Here is an 8,252-nt window from a genome sequence, read left to right on the forward strand (position 1 = left end):
CATTTAATTAGTTTTTGTTTATTCAATGGATGAGAACTTAATCACTATTTTTACATCGATGATTTCTTTATGTGCTTTCTTTGGTGGCCAACTTAGATTGCATCTTTAGGATTCTATTGCTATGAATGATCATTGCCTGTTCCTTTTAAGAAGGTTCCGTTGAAAGTTCTAGAGTAGTAAATCGTCTATAAGGCGAGTGATTAGGTTCCTAGATTAATTGAGACGCGTCGTACTCATGATGTCTTGTGATGTCTCGTTTTTCTTAATCTTAATGATTTCTATGTGTTAAATCTAGAGTTGCGTCAACCTAGGTTGCATTTTAGGAAATAGGTTAGGTGTAGAGCGTCTCTCACCTAGCATACAAGTAAGGAAAAATAATAGGTTGATTCAGGCGTTGGGTTAACTTAAGCATCTTCATCCTTAGGTAAATAAGTCTAGGTTAAACATGGTTTGCATACTTGATTGTTTGGTGGTGGATACATTCCCTGACTTCTGCTTCTCTATTGATTCTCAATCTTAAGCAACTTCATTATTTGTTATTTACTTTCAATTGTCTTTACAAATTTCACAATCAACTCCTAAACTCGGAAAGTCTTACAATTAGTTCCATAAGTCCTCTGCGGGAGACCCTACTTCCTTATTCTACAATTGACATTCAAATCGGTAGTAGGAAAATTGTTGGCATAAAAATAACCGATCAAAAACCAAAGCTTTCGGTTTCAAAATTGAGCTACCAATTACCAACCAAAAATTTCGGTTTTTAATCATATCTACCAAATTCGGGATTTCGGTTTCAGTATCACCAACTTTAGAACAACTAATTCTTTGTAATATAAATTAGAATGAACAAAATTAGGTTTTTCAATTTTATACCGTAAACTTCGTATTCATCTACTAATCATAGCTTTCTTTTGTATATATGACATCAAATTTTATCTATTTTCAATAAAACTAGGTTATTTAACCATCTTGGACTTGGTTACTCAAAATACATGTACTATTAATTATGTAGTATATTGAGTAATGCTCATACTATTATGAAAACTTTTATGTTTATTTATGAATATACATGTATGTGTATTGAAAGCCATAGTATATAGAGCTAATATTTAGATAATTGGTAGATTCGGTATTTACCAAAACCAAACCAACTTTTTCGGTAATTTTCGATTTCGGTTTTATCGGTCTCAGTTACCAAAAAGTCGGTTTACCAAACCTAAAATATTAGTTGGTATTCGGTCGGTTTGGTAATTACCAAACCAAGTGGCAGCCCTAAGGCCACATGAGGTTGGTGAAGGCTTGAGCTGCATCAATCTGGTCTGAACTATCAATTCCAAAGCTTTCGCTCAATGGAAAGTTGGGGGATTTGCCTTGGTAGGCACGGAAAGAGTTCGTACTTTTGTGCTTCTGCTTGGTCTGTTCAAGGAGATCGAACAAACCCTTCATGGTCATCACCATTTCTTCACGTAAGTTGATGGGGATTGTCTCTTCCCGCACCAACAGCAGAAAGCAACCATAACTCTGACATGCCTCTCTCACTTTGTTCCTCATAGCTTTCCATTCCTCACTCCCTTGCTTTGAGACTAAAAACTCACTAGAAAATTCAAGAGGAAGCTTCATCATGAATTGCCTCCATATCCATATCTCTGTCTCAGATCTCGGAAACAATATCTGTTTCTCTCTCCCTAGTCTCTACCCCAGTGAGACGGTATTTTGATAAGAAGCTTAGCTAGTTCGACAGATCGAACTCCGAGAGGATACATTATTATTATATGTACTCGACAAGAAAAAAAGAAAAAGAAAATGAAATTAAAGTCCCACAAAACTAAATATTTATACTTATGGTCATGATCATTGATCTATGATTATTGCCCAATTATAAAATGTCTCGATGTACTGTTTTCTCCCATTTGATGTATTAATTAGTTTCATCATGTGCGTTTTGGTCTATGTTCCCTCACACTATTTTGTTTGTATGCTGATGTGTCTAGTATAGGTTAAACTTTTAGAAAAATATGCAAATGGTTGCTCAGCTTTTACTTCTTCGATCATCCTCTTAGTTCATTCACTCTTGAAAAATAACTAGGGCTGTCACTCGGTCGGTTCGAATCGGTTATAGGTATTACCAACTTCAAAACCAATGCTTTCAGTTTCAAAATTGAGCTACCAATTACCAACCAAAATTTTTGGTTTTTAATCATATCTAGCAAATTCGGTATTTCGGTTTTCGGTATTACCAACTTTAGAACAATTAATTTTTTGTAATATAAATTAGAATGAACAAAATTACGCTTTTCAATTTTATAACCGTAAACTTCGTATTCATCTACTAATCATAGCTTTCTTTTGTATATATGACATCAAATTTTAGCCATTTTCAATAAAACTAGGTTATTTAACCATCTTGGACTAGGTTACTCAAAATACATGTTCTATTAATTAATGTAGTATATTGAGTAATGTTCATACTATTATGAAAACTTTTATGTATATTTCTTAATAGGGGAAATGATCATTTACCCAATTTTGGGGTCAATTAACTTCAATTACCCAAACACTCTAAGAGATTGACTACTTAAACAATAAGTTACACTTTTTAACCCCATTTACCCATCTTTTCAAAACGGCCCTGCTTTCCCCCAAATTTTCTGACCATTTTGCCCTTTTATAACTGAATTCTTTCAAATTCGTAATAGTAACGAGATTTAGGGAGAGAAGATCTCCGATTTTGGAGAGAGAGAGGATCGGCTTTATTCCCAGAGTGAGGATCGGCTAATTTCCAGAGAGATGAGCTCGCCTGTTTTCAAGGATTGAAGCTCTCAAATTTCAGAGAGAGAATGGAGCCGTGCATTTTCTAGAGTGAGAAGCTCTTCGATTTCTTTTGAGGGAAGACCTGCTATTCGTAGAGCGAGAAGATCTGTTGCGATTATCACATGGAGCGAGATGGAGCTCCTCTTTCGGTTCCTCCATTGAGGTTAGCTTCTTCTTCTATCTGTAATTGTTTTATATTCAGCACGTTTTGAATTTCTAGGTCTTTTCTGTGTATGATTTGCTTTGTTAACTACTAACTAATTTTCCTGAACCTGAGCTTCGTGTTAAGGTTGAACTGGTTGTGAAGTTTTATTGCAGTTATGATTTGAATTTCTAGGCCTTTTTTGTGTGCATTGTATTTTGGTGTTATCTTCGTGTTGTTTTCGGCTGATCTGAGTTTCGTGTTTGTTTTGAGATTGGCTCTGAGGTGTTTTTATACTTTAGACTATATTATTGGGGTTCAATAATTTTTCTACTGGGTGCCAATAATGTGTTCTAGTTGTTACTCAGATCCTAAATTTGTTGGTTAATGATCTTTTCATTTTTGTGCAGAGCTATTTGTTACATTTTCTGAAGCGTTTCGGTAGTTTTTATTACATTATTGGGGCCCAGTAATATGCGTAGTGGGGGGCAGTAATGTGTTTTAACTGTTATGAAGTCTCTCAATTTGTTGTCTAGTGATACTTTTGTTTAGTTTAAGAGTAATTTGGAACTTTTTCTGTTGTTTTTTGGTAGTTCTGTTTAAATCATTGGGGTGCAATAATGTCTTTATTGGGGGGCAATAATAGTTTTGTTCTTTTACTTTCTTTCAGGATTATGCCTGACCCCCTGGTTACGAGGTGCATTTATTCTGGAAAATGTTATATGATTCCTTTGAATCAATGTATGAGCTTTTCTGACTTGTATGAAGACGTTTTCCGTACGTTCCAGTTTTTACCTAGTGATGTTATTGAGCTTCAGTATTCAGTACCGGGTTGTGAAGCATGTTTTCTTCGTTCCGAACATGATTTCCAGATGCTGTTTGGCGGTGCTAGAATACATAAGTTAGAATGTGTTGATATTTCTGTTTTAAAGATTGGTGGAAGTTGCAGCAACACGTGTTCAGTGGATAGTCGTTCGGAAGTTGTTGATGAGGACGATTATTTGGGGGAGGCATTTAGGATTGAAGTTCACAAGTTGTATTTGTCTGATGAGTGGAGTTCCTATATTCATCACGTTGGGGAGAAGTTTCATGGTGCAGCTGAGCTCCGTGAGAAACTTAGGAAGTATGCAATTGCAGTTGGTTTCGAGTTCGTTTTTTTTTAGAAACGATTTGGACTGTATTCATGCAGTTTGTTCAAATGTTGGAACTGAAGGCTGTGATTGGCATCTTCGCGCGCTTTCATCATCTGCCAATGGTTGCCTTTATATAACGGAGTTGAATAATATTCACACTTGTAAGGGTGTAGTTAAGACTCAAAATCACAAGCTTCTGGGATCCAAGGTTGTGAAGACTTGCATTGCTGCCGATGTTAGCTATAATCTTTCACAGAAGCCAAGGGAAATTATGAGTAAATTCAAGTCAACATATGGTTTTGATATTTCCTACAAGGTTGCCTTGAAAGCGAAGCAAAGTGCTAAGGAAGCGATTTATGGTTCCGATGCAGATTCATTCAGCAAGTTATCTTGGTATAAGGAAACTGTTTTGGAGAGTAATCCGGGCTCTTATTTTGTGCTGGAAGTTGACCCATCCACTAATCATTTTCATAGGCTTTTCGTAGCTTATGGAGGTTGTATTGAAGGCTTCCAATTCTGTTTGCCGGTGTTGTATGTTGATGGAACGTTTGGTTAAAGCATTTACAAGGGTCAGATTCTTTCTACAACTGGCAGGAATGGAAATCAAGGTAACTTCATAGTTTATTGCCCCCCAATAATTTGTTTATTGGGTACCAGTAGACTGACGTTTTTGTGTTCTGGTTTTGTGCAGGTTTTTACCCTCTAGCCATATGTTTTTGTGATTCTGAGACGGAAACAAATTAGACATTCTTTTTCAAGCATTTGAAGAGTTTACTTGAACCTCAAGGAAGAGTAATCACATTTATTAGTGATCGGAGTACCGGACTGTTGAGTGCTTTCGATAAGGTATTTGCTGGACATCCTCACCTGTTTTGTTACAAGCATTTGGTGGCAAACATTGCCGGTAAATATAGGGGTAAAGGCAATTCTGTGATGATAGAAGAAGTTAAGAAGAAGTTTTTTAAGGTTGCATATTCCTCTATCGAGAAGGAATACCGTTTCAATTTGCGGTTGCTTAGGCAAGAGGGTGGGGCTGAGATTATTGACCCATTTCTTGCTGAAATTCCAATTCAACATTGGTGCCGTGCATTTTATACAGGCGGCCGATATGGAATAATGGCCAATGGGATTGCAGAATCATTTAACTCCTGGATTTCACTTGAGCGTTTGATGCCGGTATATTGTATGTTGGATCAGACTAGAATTAAGCAAATGGAGCAAATGGATAAGAGGAGGGATGAGGCACAACGTTGGACAACAGAACTGACTCCCAAAATGGAGGAAAGGCTGAAGGTGCAGATGGAGAAATCTTGTCGTTTCAGTGTCCATTACTCTATCCCTGGTGTTTATGAGGTTCGATCTGACTTTTCGTACGTAGTTAACATTTCTGAGCATTCATGTTCATGTGTGAAATGGCAGATCAATTGTTTTCCTTGTCCTCACGGCCTTGCTGCAATACAAGCTGCTTCTGAAAATGTCTATGATTATATTGATAAGTACTTTCGTGTTGATATGTTCAAGAAGAGCTACAGTTCTCCTATCCGGCCAATAACCAATGTTGATATGTCTTCTTCTGAATCTGCTACTGACTTTATATTACCTCCCCTTGCGAAGAGGCCACCCGGGAGGCCCAGGTTGAAGCTGTTCAAGTCTATTGGAGAGGTCGAAAAGAAGCTGATTCGTTGCGGCCGTTGCGGAAAAATGGGCACTCATAACAAGAAGAGCTGCACAGAACCTCTCGTTCAGTAGTAGTACATGATTCTGTAAAGGGTTGATAGGTTTTACACTTTTCTATTGGGGGGAAGTAATTGGTTTATTGGGGGCCAGTAATTGTTTATATTTAGGATCACTGTTCCATTATTCTTTTCAGAATTACATATTTTAACTTTTTTTTAATTTTCGATTCCTTGAAGAGAAATAAAATGAAATTATTAACAGGTTTGAGTTGATGTTGTTGGTTGTAGAAGGTTTACTAGTGGCCAATAGACAGATTATTGCCCCCCAGTAATGCATGATTATGAGAACTTTAGAACAGCTTGTAATTGGAAACCTAAACTATACTTTTGCAACCTAATTTAACACCCAAAAAATATACATGTGACCATCTTCCTAACTATTATTGGGTTCCAATAATTATCTTATGACACCCCAGTAAACCTGATTTTTGTTGGACTTTGATTTCATCACGTATTGGATTCGAAGATATTTACCTACATAAACTAACCTAAAGCAAAACCGTCACCTTCTGACCAAAATTTTGAAGATTATCGGGGGGGCAATAAACCTGTCTATTTTAGTGCATGATTCTACTAGAAGCTCGTTGAAAGGTCCTGTTATAAATTGAAAGAAACAAAGGTATATTACATCATCCAATACTGCATGTTATTTAACCATAATTCCAAAATAAGTTTAACTGCCCAAGTATTTACATAGGCTATCCCGGTTTTGAAATCCTAATGTTAAATTTCTACATAGGCTATCCTGCTTTTGAAATCCTAATGTTAAATTTCTACATAGGCTATCCCGGTTTCCAGTCTTCACTTTCTTCCGAATTGTAGGTGCATGATTCTCTCTAGTATTCTTTTTCTCATGTTGTCCCCGCCTTCCTTGCTTAGGTCTTCGCCATTCACTATGCTCTCCATGAAATGGAGCATAAACGGTCCGCAATCAGCACTGTATTGAAGTAAATAAATTCAGGATTTATTGGGTTGCAATAAACAGGTACTTACGATGTTGTGTTCTGCTGCGGGCACTCGAAGTCTTCATAGAGTTCATAGTCTGTCTCCACAATGTTGTTCTGCAAGATCCAATTCCTGGTTTCTTTTTCCTCCTCGGTCATTTCCTCTTCAACGATAATTAGGTTTTGACCCTCATCTTCTCCTTTGCATTTTTCTCGCATGACCTCTAGGTCTTGGCTGTCACCAGGGAACCTGATCTTTGTCAAGATCACAACATGTATGAACTTCTTGATGTGCCTCACCTTTTTTTGGCAGATATAAAGGATTAGTTATTAAAATTCATCCTCAACAGTATGGAAACAAACATGTCAGTAGAATTTGTCACATACCACTCTTGATGCATTTAGGTGGTACTTCTCCTCATTTGTGAATTCATTGATTGGTGGCCTCAATGAATTCATGTGAGTGAAGCACCTTCTTTCATTGTCGATTACCAGCAAAGTGTAGTGCATGCTTGTGCTGTGGTGAATGGGTACTAGCACAATTGGGAAACGGAAGATCGACCAAAGTGGTTCAATCAAAATTGTTTCGACACCACACTCAAACGGTCCGGTGTCTTCACCTGCTTCCTTCTTCAGCTCATGATTTATCGCATAGTACTGTGTACACAACATAACCAAGTTAATACAATTTTACTTTCGGAAAATGTACGGTTGATAAACCCTGTTTGGGGGCAATAATATGTCTACTACCCCCCAATAGACCATCACCAAACACTCCATTTACAATCAATAAGCTGCATTCAACATAGACCTTTTGCAGAGACATGAAATAAACGATTACTAAACCACTATCAAAACATTATCTGGGGGCAATAATGTGTCTATTGGCCCCCAGTAAACCACCAAACAAAGACTACATTTCAGTAATTCACAGTCTACTAACATTAAATAAACAAATAATTCCGACTGCTAGGTTTCGATTACTTACCGCTGCGTCTACACGGAGAAATCCCACTTTAGCTTTTAGCTTTCCCGCGTCAGACTTCAACAAGTCAATATAAACGCTGACCACCTGCAATTGTGACATATTACTCACCATCAGAATTGCCATTTTAATGGGTGGCAATAATCACATTATTGGCCCCCAGTAGACATGTTGAATCGACCAAACTTACATCAGTTTCGACATCACCCTCTTGGATGATCACTCTGAGGTCATGCTTGGTTATACGGCTTAAAAGGTCGCTGCTGACCCAGTAGTCGGTACTGTACAAACAGAAACAATCAATTCTTATTGGTTTGTAAACCATATGAAATACATAAACTAAATGAAAACAGGTTGTGTACTTACGTGTCTTTTGCAGTAGCATTGAAGAATTCTTGAAAGTGCTTTCCGATTGCCGAGTCCAGTGTCCTCCAAGTAGGTTTATCGCAGTTGACACCCTTGATTTTGATCTTGTTCTCCATTTTTTTGATCGGCGGTACG

At 37.3% G+C, this 8,252-nt stretch overlaps 1 protein-coding gene and 1 long non-coding RNA gene across 2 annotated transcripts; one reads left to right on the forward strand and one right to left on the reverse strand.

Annotated features, from left to right (window-relative positions):
• The first annotated feature begins 5,019 nt into the window (after positions 1-5,019).
• On the forward strand, positions 5,020-5,835 carry LOC112203211. The gene has a single exon (XM_024344206.1). It carries the CDS (start codon positions 5,020-5,022, stop codon positions 5,833-5,835), a length of 816 nt encoding a protein of 271 aa, XP_024199974.1.
• Positions 5,836-7,320: 1,485 nt separating this feature from the next.
• Positions 7,321-7,980, reverse strand: LOC121049102. The gene is made up of 3 exons (XR_005799323.1): positions 7,942-7,980; positions 7,755-7,838; positions 7,321-7,423 (listed from the first exon to the last, which is right to left on the reverse strand). It is a non-coding gene; the product is annotated as an uncharacterized LOC121049102 (long non-coding RNA).
• Between the last annotated feature and the right edge of the window lie 272 nt (positions 7,981-8,252).

Source organism: Rosa chinensis, chromosome 5 (assembly GCF_002994745.2).
Source record: "Rosa chinensis cultivar Old Blush chromosome 5, RchiOBHm-V2, whole genome shotgun sequence".
Lineage (NCBI taxonomy): Eukaryota > Viridiplantae > Streptophyta > Magnoliopsida > Rosales > Rosaceae > Rosa > Rosa chinensis.

Bases quoted from the DNA above. Each gene is read 5' to 3' on its own strand.
- LOC112203211 (XM_024344206.1), top strand. From the start codon at position 5,020: ATGATAGAAGAAGTTAAGAAGAAGTTTTTTAAGGTTGCATATTCCTCT.